The sequence below is a fragment of the Oncorhynchus gorbuscha genome, linkage group LG11 (assembly GCF_021184085.1).
Source record: "Oncorhynchus gorbuscha isolate QuinsamMale2020 ecotype Even-year linkage group LG11, OgorEven_v1.0, whole genome shotgun sequence".
Taxonomy (NCBI): domain Eukaryota; kingdom Metazoa; phylum Chordata; class Actinopteri; order Salmoniformes; family Salmonidae; genus Oncorhynchus; species Oncorhynchus gorbuscha.
This window is the reverse complement of record NC_060183.1, coordinates 38,233,811-38,249,560: the sequence shown is the minus strand read 5'-3', so window position 1 is coordinate 38,249,560 and position 15,750 is coordinate 38,233,811. Positions and strand designations below refer to the sequence as shown.

The window sequence follows — 15,750 nt, the reverse complement described above, 5'->3', positions numbered from 1 at the left end:
TTGTGTCTCGTTTGAAATCTTCTCGCCTATAGTCTCGCAAAGTGAAAGAATCCTAAATAATAAAGTATAGCGTGAATAATTTAACCTTAATAAACCTTTATGGTGCATAATTATGTTGCAATTAAAAAATAAAATAAAAACATGATTCGATGAGGTGCTATGTTTTTAATGACTGTCTTCTTTAGAATGACTTTACAAGAAAGATAGCCAGTTAAATCACTTCCAGAGACACTTTGTTTTGTATGATGGTTTGTGTGAGGAATGCAGAAATAATAGGCGAATCTAAATATGCAATAATAAACACACATTAAAAGGAACTATTCAACACCTAAATAGTTATTTTCAATTAAACCTAAATCATAAAGGATTGACTTGAACCCACATTATCCAACATCAGACTTACTTTAATTTGGAAATAGGTTATTTATTACGACCCATAACAGAAATTGACAAGTGCCAAAAGTCCATTATAGCGGTGCTGTGTCAGAAAATTGGTGTCCATGAACCGTACCATATTCGCAGCCATAATACAACAAGTTTACCCTCCCCCCTCCAATCCTGGAGCGCAACTAAACTTTCACTCCAGACGAATTGCGCTTGGAGAGACGGTACCCTAACCTGCTCTCACTCGTTGTGTCTCGCGTTCTTGCAGATCTCGAGCAAACCTGCCAACCCATCTACTTCCTGTAGTCAGCAATTCCATCCCTAACAGAGGGGGAAAAAGGGAAGGAAGCTTTTTCTAAGTGTTCTAAATAAGGCGTTCTGAAGAGCAACCTCCACTTGGTCGTCCGTCTGCAACACCCACGAGCTTCATCGTATAGATGCCATAACTGTTTCTCATGTTTTAATATCGCATGTGTGCTGGGAGGCGGTTGCATCGATCGTGGGTAGAAGTAAAAACACGCCGTGGGTTCAAAACAAGAAGTGTAATTAACCCTGCAAATCCATGGCACGGAGAATACAATAGATGCGCATATTTTCTTGCGTGAAAGTGAAATCAGTTCAAACTCCGAGCTTGGGAAGGGAAAGGAACTCGACTTACGTTCTATCAGAATCCCAAGTGCGTTCATGTATTGGAAAAATGAGGTTTTGGCCCCTCTACCAGAGGGAAATAAGTTTTTATCCGAAGGAATTCCCTCAAAACAGGTAATGTGAAGAAAATAATAGCCTACAATAATAGCCTATGCGTAAAATATATGCGTAAAAATCATTTGGATATTAAAGATTGCTTTCTGGTTTAGCATGCATGTCTAAGATACCCACATAGTATTGGTTGATACCATTGTATAGACTACACTAGGATCTTACTGGTAATCTATCTGCTGTCATCATGTTGCTTTCTTAACTGCAACTGTTTTAAAGTGTCATAAATTGATATCATAAGAATCACTGGTTGTGTACAAAGATCAGCTGCGCCTCGCGCCATGAAGAGACAAGCGCGTCTATTATGGAGTGTGATTCGCAGTCCACCCTCTTCAACATGCCAATTCGCCAGAGAAGAATTAGATTTTAATTAGTGCCATTAAAAATCAAATTTGCCATTCTTTGGGTGGCCCGTTGCCTTTTCTGATTGACAGTTGAAATTGACACTCCGGGTCTCCTCTTATCGTACGCATTTCAAGCTATTTGTAATTGCAGGTAGTTTTTTTTTCGGTTCCCTGGATTGCGAGGAAAACACGATTACTTTAAGAGCCATGGGTTAAGTGCAGAGAAAAAATCAATCCAAATTGAAATAGCTTCATTAAAACGGCAGCTTTTGTTGCAGGGCCCTAAATACTCCACAACAGTTCAAATCGGGAGTTATTGTTTGAACGCTTTATATAGCTTCAGGGCTGCAATGTCTCTCAAGGATTTCATGGCTGGAGATGGATAGTACGTTAGCCGCGAGTTGACTTCAACTTGCCGTTGAATCTTGTCTTGTAGGTGATTTCTCCAGAAACGCCGCAGAGTACACCGGGTGCCTCGCGCTGCGTGGGAGCCAAATACACACACGCCATGGTGAGAAGTTATGTAAACGTTTTAATGCATTATTTGCAATGTGTGCATTGCTGTTTATTATTATAGCATCTGAAGCTTAAATGATTGCCATGCGTGAAATGTAATGTTATTGCTATTAGTTGTCTATTGCCTGTCAAGTATTTATGCCACATATATGTTGACGCTGATAGCGAGCCTGAATATGCTTTTCTATGCTAAAAGCATGACTTCGGTCATGAAGTAGCCTATAGGCTGTGATATGTCAAATATTTTGGTCCAGATGCGCTTAAAATGTATCCCTGTCCTTATTCTTGACTTGTTTCTCGTGCAGTCTCACTCGGACGGAGAATCGCACCGATCGAACATGGAGAGGGAGGACACGCGCTCCTCCCCGAGTCCCCCCTCTACCCCGTATATCTGCTCGCCTATCTCCACCGCCTCCTCGGTGGCGTCCACCGGGAAGAACGTGTGCGCAAGCTGTGGTTTGGAGATCCTGGACAGATACCTACTCAAGGTGCGAGTGCGCGCGTTATTGGTCATGAAAAGGCTAAAACCGCACGAGCATAGGATTTATGTTTTTGCGAATGTAAAACAGATATGGGAAATCCCTTTGACTTGTTTTAGTTTTTACAACTTTACTAACATGTTTGATGTATTTAGCCCAAGCTACATCCACGTTTACTTCATTATCTTCCTTAAATATTAATACGAATATAAATGAAATCATGCTCCGAATTATGAAACCCTGAAATAATTTAGTAGACTAAAGTGTTGATCTTCTGAAGCTCCATTGTTTTGAACATACTATTTTATTTCTAAAACAAAAGAAAGGACAGTAGCCTAGATAGGCCAGGGTCATACATCGTGTTATGTTTTTTATGTCTTTCAAATTCACATCAAGAACAACGCCCGGCCTCGCTCTGCGTGCTCCGGAGTAAAAAACAACTGTCTGGGAGTGTTTTTCAGAGTTGCAGGAAGTGTGTGTTACTTAAATCTAAGGCGATCATTATTCCGCTATCTGTGCTCCATTTCTTTTAAGTCTTTATATGGAAGCGATACATGTGGAAACTATTTTATCAGGAAGCGATGCATGTTCATTTTAAATGCATAGCTATATTCATTTTTTAAATCGATTCTTTATAGGCTATTTATCTTTAAATGATTTGAACATTTTGCTTCTATAAAAAAAATGAAATCCACTCATAGAACAGACCCAATGGTCCACTCCACCAAAGCTCGCTGTATATATATATTGTGTTTAATAATCTATATGCCTAATGATGCAAGGACATATCCCTTTATTTTGCACATGGCACATTTTATCATATGGAGAACGAAGTAATAATAGAATGTTTGTGTATATCTTAATGTTGACATTTTATTAGTTTCCTTTACTTGGTAGGCTGGGCCTACGTTACACGGGCAAACATCGAGAAGAACAAAACAATTCTAAGATATATGAATTACATTGACATTACATTTGAATTATTCTTCAACGAACTGTACGGTTTAGGAATCATTTTAACATTAAAGGCAATAATACAAATCTAACAATATTCAAACCTTTTGCCTGGTCTGAGTATGTATGCACAATTGATGAGTGAATATACAGTCGAGCTGACGTCAAATGGCCCAATGGCCATACGTGTTGATTACATTTTTTTAACGTGCACAATCAAATTGAAAGTTACCGGATAGAGGGAAACATATTTATTAGAAAAGGCATACTGTCTTTGTAGCTCCACCAAAATATCAACTAAGTCATGGATGTTTTTTTATTGTAATATAATCAATTGCATAGTGCATAATAGCCTACATGAATTATGCTATTTTTACAGTTGTTTATTTTGTTGTTATTATTTCACATGTTCATTAATTTAAATCGTTTAGCCTAGGCTACTATTTGAGCAATAATGTAATTTGAACGATTCAATTTGATTTCACAATGGCTACATACAGACATATTGTTATAATTATTATTAATATGATGACGATGATGATTATTATTATTATTTAAGCTTCTTTTACCACTGTTTTGTTTTGCAGGTAAATAACTTGATCTGGCACGTGAGGTGTCTGGAGTGTTCTGTCTGCCGGACGTCGTTACGTCAACACAACAGCTGTTACATCAAAAACAAAGAGATCTTCTGTAAAATGGATTATTTCAGGTAGGGTAAGTTTTTGACTTTGTTTTCAAAGTTTTTGACTTTTTGTTTTCATATTATATTATATTAAATATTATGCTTCCGCCTGCCGCCTGTCATACGAAAACCTGCCTCTCCTTTGGGTGATAGTGGACATGCGCATAATTGTATGTGTCGGTGTTCAAAAAGGTATTCAAAAGCTTATAAGCAAAATAAGGGTAGGAGTTAACTAACTTTTTATGAATCCCGTTGTTGAGGCTACATCGTCGGCCTAAATATTGAGATGTTGTAAAATAAATGTAATTCTGCTGGTATAGGCTTTTGTTATGGGGCGTGTAGTGAGATGTGTTTTGCAGGATTTATACATTGCTGGGATATTATACGCGCATTTAATGATGAAGATGACATCAATTGGGCGGCAGGTAGCCTAGTGGTTAGAGCGTTGGGCTAGTAAACCGGTTGCTAGAGCAAATCCCTAGGCAAAGGTTGCTCGATCAAATCCCTGAGCTGACAAGGTAAAAATCTGTCGTTCTGCCCTGAACAAGACACTGTTCCTAGGCCGTCATTGTAAATAATAATTTGTTCTTAACTGACTTGGCTAGTTAAATCAAATAAAAAAGCGTATAACACTGGGCGATATCCATGATTCTTTGACTTGCAGTTTTGAATAACAAATGTATTAAATCATCTAAAATTTGTAAGTCGCTCTGGATAAGAGCGTCTGCTAAATGACTTAAATGTAAATGTAAATGTAAATCTAAAAAAATGATAGTAACAATAAGCGATTGCAAAAGCCCTAGGCCACTAGGCCTTATAACAACGCCAACGCCACTTCAATAATAATGACGTTACGACTTACAACACGAGTTCATTTGTACAGGTTTACACTTTTTAAATTATCGTCCATGGATCGTCAGCTCAACGTGTCTCTTGATTCAAAAAGCAAAGAGAGATCAACTAATAACAATCTGATTATATAATCGCATACACATTTAGCAGGTGTTATTGGGGGGGGGGGGGTGAAGCGAAATGCTTGTATGATACTGTAGTATACAATCTGTTATTCTATTCTTATCTAAACTGCTTTTCTATTGTTTATTAATCTAATACATACCAAAACATGTATGAGTTATGACCAAATATAAATCAAGACTAATCTCTGGACTGATTTCATAAGATTGTCTAACAGAAATCTAATCCAAATCAAATGTTATTTGTGACATGTGCTGAACACAACAGGTGTAGACATGAAGACATGAGAAGATATTCACAGTAACACTTACTGATAACGATTCTAATCAGTGCTATCCCCAAGATTACAATTTGTTGGGCTATTATCATATAGCATGTTGTTACACACTATTTCTACAGTTCCTACACACAATAACACTATTCATCATTGCTTGCAATGCTATTATATTTGTTGATGGTTTCATACTCTTCCACATTATTTAACAGACACAAAATATACATCAAACATAATTGCTTTCAATGCTGCCAATGCTGTTATATTTTCTATAATATTCTATATTTATATATACTTATATTTCACCAGCTCCATTCATATAACACTTTTGACACAATATTTACAAATACCTGTAATTACATACATACGCACGCGCGCGCGTGCACCCACGCACGCACACACTACACACACCGCAGAGTAAGAATAACACTCCGCGGCTAAAGCTAAACTGTGAAGTCTCATGCAGCATGCGCGTCTCCAGTGTGTCATGATTGCAGAGCACTCAACACAGAGCCTGAATGCAAGCTCTCAATTGGCCAGGCCTCCTCTCCTCCGCATCCATTTCCAGTCAATGTGAAGTGACTGGCCCTTTAAAGTCGATACTGTGTTTTAGGAGCCGCTGCCTCAGAAGGTTTGTTTTCTGTGTTAGGCTAATAATCTGAAGTGATGCTTCACACGATGTTTCATCTAAAGCCCTTCACAGAGAGACCCGGTCCCTGTGTAGCACAGTGGATCTATTGAGATAGGAACATCGGCACTTGTGTCCACGCAATGCGGGCGTGGAGTGTACTTATCAGATCAGCATCAAGGCTTAGACTACAGAACTAAAAGATGTCAATGTCAACCAAGAATGTATTACTTGAGTTTAGTAATGGATGAACACCATCAGAGAGAGAGACACATGCAGGGAGTGTAAACGTGGTATATATATATATTTTTGTAAATATGATGATTACATAATATGTTTACAAGAGAAAATGATCGATACTGAGCGACTATGATTGCAAAGCTCAACTGAGCCATGAGATGGTCTCTCATAATGCAGGATAAATGTGAAACACTATCTGACTATAGCTTCTTATTTAATAGCTAGAGGTAATGTTCGTCTGAGTTAAAACACTAAAAACTGTATGCATCCTGAGATTATCACACGGAGTTTGTCATTAATAACTAATTATATTGAACTCTTTTGGCTCAGAATTGTTATATTGTCCCATTCATTCTAAACGGTAGAGGAAATTGCTTTACAGCTGAGCAAGGCCATTTATTTAAAAAGGAGATCATCATTGCCTGTAATTTAATTTACTGGCCGATAGGTTGAAATATTCTAATTTATATATTGGTTGATATTTATGGAAGGTTTTCCAGATGATCGAAACATGTTGGACATTCATCTGGTAAAGTTTAATATGGTAAGCCATACACAGACAGTCTGAGTCCACCATACGCCCCTACAATACAACGCGCAGAACCTCCAGCATTTGTCCTTCATAACGAGTGTCCACTCACGTGAGATGCGGGTCGTGTAGTGTTATGGTGTTCAAAAAGATATTTGAAAACTTGAACAAAAAAAGTGTTGGAACTTAACCGTTGCCACGTTTAAAAAAATCCCATTGTTGTAAGAAATGACGCCCATCTGCTGTTGGAAAGAGGAGTGCAACACTGAACACAATGCAACCCACATAACCTCCAGTGTTTCTCCTTCATCATTTCCCCCAAACATTCTAAACTGCTCGTTTCTAGTTTTATTTATTTCATTCGGGAATAATTCCACATCTTAAAGACACATTTTTCCTGGTGAAGGACGCAATATTATGTGCCAAACGGCACCAAATCCCCTAAATAGTACACTGACTAGAGCCCCATGGGCCCTGGTCAAAAGTAGTGCACTGTAGAGAATAGGGTTACATTTAAGACGCTTCCACAAGATTATGGTGGCATGTTGGGAACATAACTAGAGGCAGAATGTGATTGACTGTCTAACGTATTACTGTGGACATAGTGAAAGGGCTTTAATGGTTCCAAGCTTGAGAGGGAGCTTGGCACTAGAGAGGGAGCCTGGGAACGGTTTATCCCGCCAGTCAGTGGGCACAGCGGCATCTCTGTATGTGTGTGTGCGTGCATGCTTGTGTGTGCATGTGTGTGAAAAGTTTCGCACCCCAGGCAAAGTCATAGTCAGTGGGCACGGTGGCATCTCCCTGCTCGGACTCCAATCCCTCAGCGGATGGCAACAGGTCCTGTAGAAAGAGAGGTGCGTGTGTGTGTGCAGGTGCGTGTGGTTGCGCCAGAGAGGTGAAGGGAGTGACCCTGCTTAGGGGGGTGTGATGTGGGGGGGTTCTGATGGTAACATGATACAGAGCCACTGGTCTGAGGTTTATAATCACCAGCAATTAAAGCCTCAAGCCCAGCACCCAGTGTTGTCCGGGTCAACGTGTTTCTGAATGTGATTCCTGTCACACACACACACACACACACACACACACACACACACACACACACACACACACACACACACACACACACACACACACACACACACACACACACACACACACACACACACACACACACACACACACACACACACACACACACACACACACACACACACACACACACATGGATCACTATGTCTCTGAGCCTCCTGTTCCAAAAGGTGCTTAGGAAAAATGCCTGATCTTTCTGTCCACAGCGGGTGTGTTGTGTGTGTGCATCAGTGTGCGAGCACGTGTGTGTGTGTGTGTGCCTGCCATGGGAACCTGCTTATGTAAAACTGACTGTGCCTACTTCCACACAAAGACCAGCCGTCAGTCATTAAGGTGAAGTTTTTTACAACATGATACAGTATGCATTCTGCTACACAATAATGTTATATGTGACCCATATCAGCATAAGGCTCCCTTGGCCCCATCCCCATCTCCATTTACCCTGAAACCCCAAATACTTCTATTCCCTCCAGTGGGGGGCAGCAATTAAAATAAAACATGGAGGATTTTGTATTGTGAAATGGACATGGTTGGAAGCCATAGTGATGAATGATGGGGCATTGTTGTGGTTGGGACCAGAAGCATCCCCATATGCGGAGTTCGTTTGTTTACAACCATCTTAACCAGTGACTGGTCAGGTGTGTACAAAACCGTCAAACTGAATTTATTGCTCTGCTGCAGAGAGGGTTCGATTGAAACCTCTCTCTCCCTTTTCCACTGTGCAGCTAGACATTCCACCTCAGTGGTGTTTCAACACCAGAGTACTTGCTAGGCCTGTAGGAAGGGTTAGACTGCCGTGAGTTCTGAGGACCAGACAGAGCTGGGCGTCACTCATTCCTCATTCTGGCTCTGGAGAGAAAAACAAGGAGATATTTCTCATTTGTGTCAGTCTCTCATCTGGCTCTGGACTGACAGCTGTTGTAATGGGGCGTAATAGCAGGAAATCAGAGTGGGTTTACTCTGCCTAAAGGGGGGTGGTGGAGGAGCAGGGGCAGAGGGGTAGAGGGGCATGGGACAGAGCAGACGCTGTAGTAACTAAAGCCCCTCTGTCAGCCAGGCCCGAAACAGAAACACAGCGAGCCGTGAGCTGCCGTGAGCCGCAGGCCACACAGGAAGTTGCAAAGCACCGCCAATCAGGGGCACCCTGGGATGCTGACACGGTAACCTGAGTGGCCGTCCTCGCCACTGCGTTGGGGTTGGGGCGGTCAGCGGTGCTAGGGGACGGAAGGTGTGTGCGTGTATGAGGTTGGGGGGGGGGCGTATGTAGCCTATCCAGCCGTCCTCATCAACCCGCCTCGCTGCCAGCCTGCTTCCCGCCAGGCACTGATGAGGTCTCCGTAGAAACTGAGAGGAGCATGCCGTGAGTGAAACCAGACCTGGTAGAGGGAAAAGAGACTTGAGATGTCACGTTGTCTGACAGGAGAAGTCAGGAAGGTAAACAAACACACTGAGGCTCAGGACATCAGGATGTGTCTGTCCTTTACTGATTTAGGAGGAAATTAGGTGTTTTTACCTGGTAGGAAAATAGGGTAAGTATCCTGTTTGGATAAGAAAATATGCCTATATCTCATACAATGGTAATTTTGGTCTTCATAAGGAATGCATGTTGGAATGCTTTCATAATAGTACCTGCGGAAGAAAATGTACATGGACATTTCAATAAGAAATTTGCCCATCTTCAGTACTACGTTCAAGTTCAATAATCTTGGGGATGAATATACTTCTCTTCGGCTGTTGGTAGATGAATGTGGAGCTGAGCGGAGCAGAGAGGAGGGCTGGAGGAAAGCTTTGTGGAGAGAATGTTTCTCCTAAAGGTGATAGGGGATTGGCATGCACCCAGAATAAAAGGCAGCTTTTTGATACAAAGGCATAATTAACTACAAAGCTAGTGAAGATGAAGAAAGATGATGATATGCACACACATGTGTGCATGCCGTGCAAAATAACACACACACACACACACACACACACACACACACACACACACACACACACACACACACACACACACACACACACACACACACACACACACACACACACACACACACACACACACACACACACACACACACACACACACACACACACACACACACACACTTCTGTGTTGTGTCGTAGAGTCTGAGGCAGACAAGCTGTCATGGTAGATTACGGTTCCGTTCCACAACATTTCTTTTTGAACTGTCCTCCACAATGCATCATTAATCAACACGCAGTATTCTCAGTAGAGAGGGCCATAGATAGTCGGGTTTAAAGTACACAATAAACTCTGGAATGGTTTCACAAAGTCTGAATAGGCTTTTGTTGTGAGCGGTGTGTATTCTCGCATAATGACGTGTATACTGTGCCTCCGGTCCTTACCCTCATCATTCAGTAGTCCTATCTATGAACTCAAATGGGTGTAGCTGGAACAGAGCATTTTGGGTGATCGGGCCAGGGAAGGAGAGGTGTGTGTGTGTATACTGTAGTACTGTGTGTGTGTGTACCGTGGTACCTTTTCCCAGGGAAGAGGCTGAGACATCCAGCCAGCCAGGTCTGTACAGTCAGTCTCAGACCTGTCTTAGTACGTCGTTGTGTCATTTCTTTGTGGACGTATCCCAGAGTGCTTCTCTTTCAGCACTAGAGTCAGTGGAGCGTGGAAGCCAGGCACATAAGAACTCCGACTCAACCACATGGCGTCATTCTGGAACTGGGATATCCCAAATGGCACCCTATTCCCTATATAGTGCACTACTTTTGGGGCCTACGGGGCCGCTGTGTAGGAAATAGGGCACAATTTAGGACGCCTGGCATTGAGCCGGGGAGATGCTGCCTTCTACCAAATCAGTCTGCTGCTCCCTGCCTGGTCAGCTATGATTGGTGATTGGCTTCCCCCAGCCCCTTATACTTGGCCCTTCACCCCTCATCTCTAGCCCTTTGGGGTCGTTACCATGCTTATGTCACTGTGTTTATGTGAGAGATCTCTGAGCTCTGGAGACGGGGGTCGTTTCCTCTTAGTAGACTGACTCGACTCTCCTTGTCATGCACGCATGAACGCAAGAGCGGACACACCCACAGATGGTCAGGCTAGGGGCCATCTGCAGACCATTAGTACAGCCTTTCTCTGTCCGTCCACATCGGCCCCGCCCTGCCCCTGAAACACTGACTGGGTCAACCCAAATGTCTGGATCTAAACAGGCTGGACATGTCCAGTTCAAATAAACTAACACCTGATCTCTCAAAAGCCTCTTTTATGAAGGTTATGACTATGCCAGTCAGAAACGATCAACTAAATGTAGTACTTCATTGATAGTACTTTAGTTTGTCATATGTGCCCCTCGTTGCATATACTTACGTGGCTAACAGCTGTGATATTGGTGTAAAACATCAAATTGGCTAAATATTCTTCATGTCAAAATCATGACGGTAGGAACATTTACTTTGGCAAAAATGGAGCCCGGATAGCGAGGCCAAGAAATGCAGTGAACCTAGTAGTTTGAAATTAAATAATTCAACTCATTCCATTCAACTCATAATGTAAACTGATGGACTGACCAAGCAAAATCCAAATTCTGCAATATTGACAGACCTTCTTTATTCCCCAAGTGATCTACAGTAGGCTATCTATTAAAAAATACATCAGCATGATTCTCTCTGTCTGTCTCTCTCTTCTCTCTTGCCCTCTCTTAAAATCAGACCTGAACATGCAATCAGTCAGGCTCTGCTTCACATCTGTAATGTTAGTGCCGTCAGAAGAGCTGATTAGGTTCAGTGTGGAACAAGTGTTTAAAGTTTTTTTTATTTTTAAGTTTACGGTTGATATATGGAAGAGGTAATTTATTGAATTATTTGCAAATCATTGGAAGGTGGGGATACCTGATCTATTAAAGGTCCTGTCTGAATGTTGCTTTTCACATTGTGCATCCATTTAAATTCATGGATTTGACTAGTTCAATTCAGCTATAAACACGGTCATATTTTGTACATAAAGTTGACACAACAACAAGTCTGGTTATAGACCGTTTTTTTTGGTTATAGACCTCTATAGCAGAATATTGATGCCACAGCTCTCTCTCTCTCTCTCTCTCTCTCTCTCTCTCTCTCTCTCTCTCTCTCTCTCTCTCTCTCTCTCTCGTTCTCTCTCTCTCTCTCTCTCTCTGTCTCTCTCTCTCTCTCTCAGTAAGTTCGGTACAAAGTGTGCCCGGTGCGGCCGCCAGATCTACGCCAGTGACTGGGTGCGTCGAGCCAGGGGCAACGCCTACCACCTGGCGTGCTTCGCCTGCTTCTCCTGCAAGAGGCAGCTGTCCACGGGGGAGGAGTTTGGCCTGGTGGAGGACAAGGTGCTCTGCAGGATCCACTACGACACCATGGTGGAGAACCTCAAACGGGCTGCTGAGAGCGGTGAGTCACTGGGCTCTCTCGAACCTGCTCTGAGTGTGGGTTCACTGGTCTAGGGCATCCTATCTCAGTGTTCTCTCTAGAACCTGCTCTCTAAAGTTGCTGTCAAAACGATAACCTACTGTATGTGTACACTTTTATATAGTATACAGCTACACAACACTGTAGGATACACTACGCTACTAAAAAAAGGTGTTATCTAGAACCAAAAAGGGTTCTTCAACTGTCCCCATAGGAGAACCCTTTGTTGAACCCTTTTTGGTTCCAGGTAGAACCCTTTTGTGTTCCATGTAGAATCCTTTACACAAAGAGTGCTACATGGAACCCAAAATAATTATACCTGGAACCAAAAAGGTTTCTCCTATGGGGACAGCCCAAAAAACTATTTTGGAACATAACACTGTGATGTAACTGTGGGGATAACAATTCTCACTGGGAAAACTCTAAATGTAGCTTTTTCCCCTCTCTCTTTTTTTCTGTCTTTCTCTCATTCTTCCCTATCCTCGCCTTTCTTTCCCCCTGTCTCTGTGCCCTGGTGTCTCAGGCAGCGGCATCACTCTGGAGGGGGCAGTGCCGTCAGAGCAGGACAGCCAACCCAAGCCTGCCAAGAGAGCACGCACCTCCTTCACCGCTGAGCAGCTGCAGGCGAGTCACAGAGGAGGGAACCACATGTCCCTGTCTCCTCATTTTCTATTTCCAATAATAGGTCAATAACAAATTTGAATTATTTTACAAATAGGCTGGGGAATATGATTTCTCTGTCTTAGTGACTTTCTAATGGTCGTCGTTGGCAACATTCGTTCATTTCAATAGGCTCCTTGTAGTTTAGCTCTGCGGTGGTGTTACATTGTCATTTCTGGACGCTGATACTCCGCTATTTGCTGATATACAGCCAAAATAGCTGAGACAGTGAGGTCATATATTTCTAATAACTTATGTACAATTCCCAGGTGATGCAGGCTCAGTTTGCGCAGGACAACAACCCCGATGCACAGACCCTGCAGAAGCTGGCGGACATGACGGGTCTCAGCAGGAGAGTCATACAGGTGAGGGTCCATTCACGCCGTCTCAAAGCAATGATGTAAATAAGTTGTCAGTTGCTTTGGAGTGTATGCTAAGTGTCACATGACTCATGGTGGTAAAAACAATGAGAATATAGCGACATGTCATATGACAGCTGGTAACATTGCATTTTCATAGGTTTGGTTTCAAAACTGCAGAGCAAGACACAAAAAGCATACCCCCCAGCACAGCGGACCCTCGCAAGGCCACCCCCAGTCGCGGATGCCCCCTTCGCTGCCCGACGACCTGCATTACTCCCCCTTTGGCAGTCCTGAGAGGGCGCGCATGGTGGCCCTGCACGGATACATCGACAGTGAGTGTTACGTTGGTTAGTCTCTTCACTACATCCTCACAAAGCCCTCTACTCTGCTTTACCAACTCCCTTTTCAGTACTTTCCTCCTTACGTCTCCTCTCCGAGGAAATAAAGGAAGACGGATAGAGGTATGAAGAGCGATAAAGAGGAGGGATTTGTCCTTGTCTACTCAGTAGTGGCTGTGTTTCGCTGTGTCAATAGGTCACGTTTTCTAACAATAAAACAAATTGTACTGTGCTTGAGTATGTTCCTTTACCGCTCCCCCATCTTGATACTGTGCTGAACTGAGTTATAATATTTCACGTGTGTCCCTCTCTTCTGTTCCACCAGGCCACCCATTCTCCGTTCTAACGACACAGAGCCTGAACCCCCATCAAGCCATGTCGCTGCCCCAGCTACCCCTCAGCCGCTAACTAATGTACGCTGCCGCTGCCCCCCCCCCCCCACCCCCAACCTCTGACCCTTGAATCCTGACCTCCCATCAGCAAGATGACTTAAGGAGAGGATCAAGATTTGAGAAGCTCTCTACTCTTGACCTCTCACCCTTAACCACTCGGACGGAGAGCGCAAGAGAGAGAGACTGCCTCATCGACTCTTTTCCCACGAACAGGATTATGATTATACAGCCAGTCTGACTGTTGTCATGGAGGATGTGAGCCCTTCCTTTTGCTCACTGGGACTTATTCAAGGCCAAGACACATTGAACCAGACTATGAGCTCCTTGTGCAGAGCTGGACTGAAAGGACTCCTCTCTCCATCCTCCGATGGGGGTGACGGGACCAGGCTAACAGGAATACAGCCTCATGTGCGCTGTCAAATTTCTGAAGATTTACCTATGAGGGGGGAAAAAACGGCAAGGGATTGGACTTGTGAGCTTTACAGAGGACACTGAGGTAAGAAACCTCCCTCCTTTCTCTCTATGATGATACCATGAAGGAATGCGAAATAACTGAGTTTTTGTTGTGGAATCTGCTTCGAACTTAAAATTAGTACGATTTTCTTTTTTATAGTCACAGCTGTTAGTATTGGTATAATTTGAGATCATGTGGTAATCAGCTCTTGGTTAATACACTGTCATCAGCAGCCTTCTGTACAGGATATAAGCCTCAGATGAGGGTAGATTGTGTGCCTTATCTTATCCATGATAAGCAAACAGAACGACCCTAATACGGTTGTTTTGAATTATGACTAATTTCCAGGCAGCTGAGGTAAAACACCACAATTCACAGAGAAAACGAAAAACTCAAATTTATTAGGATGATTTAAAAATAATAGTGGCAAGGTGTAACTTTACATTTTTACTAGTGAAAATATTGAAATACAATTTTAAAAAATTGTGGGGGGGGGGGTGATTTTAATTTTCACCATATCCTATCCTCATGTGCAAAGATAAAAATACATGTATTATTATAATATGGATATGGATATTTCAATCATTTGGCGCTCCAAATTGTAAAATTAGGATTTACAGTAACAGCCTTGTGAGGCGTTTGGCATTGACATATCTCTGTTAAATGTTGAACAATCACATTTGAGTATGAGGGAAAGAGAGGGAGGTCTGAAATATGTCACCCGATAACCTTCCTCCACTTGTAAAGAAGGACTAAAAGACGATACATGTCACATTACATGTAATCCCTACCCTTTTTCTAACCAGGTGTACTGTCACTAAATTATCATTTATGTCTGTGCAGGACCCATGTCAAGTCAGTGTTTTTGTTGCTGTCTTCTACAATTAGTCCAGCCTGTGTGCTTCACTTCTATGGGGTGAAACGGAGATGTGGTACAGCGGACTGGGGATATGATGTGTATATAGACGTTTGTTAGCTGGTCAGCCTGGGGAGAGGGAGATTGTGTGAAACTGTAACTTTTGTGTCTTGGCTGTGGAGTGGAGTCAGTGAGGAATAGGATCCTGTGTTTACAAAGGGACTAAGGGAGACAAGACCTCAATGTTCTCGTATTTATTGAGACAATAGCCTGTAAGCACTTTTTTTTTCACGGAAATTGTCAACATTGTCTTGTTCTATTAAAAAAAATGAAATGAAATCGAAAGTTTATTTGATTGACTGTGCATCACATAAATGTTTTGTGTACTAAATGCAATAAAATGGTCTTTAAAATGTGACATTTGTATTTTTATT

The 15,750-nt window shown here is 42.4% G+C and overlaps 1 protein-coding gene across 4 annotated transcripts; it reads left to right on the top strand.

Moving 5' to 3' along the window:
* Positions 1–592: 592 nt before the first annotated feature.
* On the top strand, positions 593–15,734 carry lhx6a (LIM homeobox 6a). Of its 4 annotated transcripts, none has more exons than XM_046369537.1 (9): positions 593–1,146; positions 1,924–1,998; positions 2,309–2,491; positions 4,024–4,145; positions 12,016–12,236; positions 12,778–12,878; positions 13,184–13,279; positions 13,434–13,623; positions 13,940–15,734. In XM_046369537.1, exons 1-9 carry the CDS (start codon positions 1,069–1,071, stop codon positions 14,020–14,022), a joined length of 1,149 nt encoding a protein of 382 aa, XP_046225493.1. In that variant the 5' UTR covers positions 593–1,068; the 3' UTR covers positions 14,023–15,734. The 4 variants fall into 4 exon arrangements, 3 of the variants coding, with proteins under 3 accessions (XP_046225493.1, XP_046225496.1, XP_046225494.1); XR_006841256.1 differs by having other exon boundaries at positions 681–1,146; positions 13,454–13,623; XM_046369540.1 differs by having other exon boundaries at positions 682–1,146; positions 13,454–13,608.
* Positions 15,735–15,750: the final 16 nt, after the last annotated feature.

Excerpts from the sequence above, each read along its gene's own strand:
- lhx6a (XM_046369537.1), top strand. The coding sequence starts at position 1,069 with ATGTATTGGAAAAATGAGGTTTTGGCCCCTCTACCAGAGGGAAATAAG. Across the intron at positions 1,999-2,308 it reads CCAAATACACACACGCCATG|TCTCACTCGGACGGAGAATC; the intron begins GTGAGAAGTTAT and ends TTTCTCGTGCAG. Across the intron at positions 13,624-13,939 it reads CGACAGTGAGTGTTACGTTG|GCCACCCATTCTCCGTTCTA; the intron begins GTTAGTCTCTTC and ends CTGTTCCACCAG.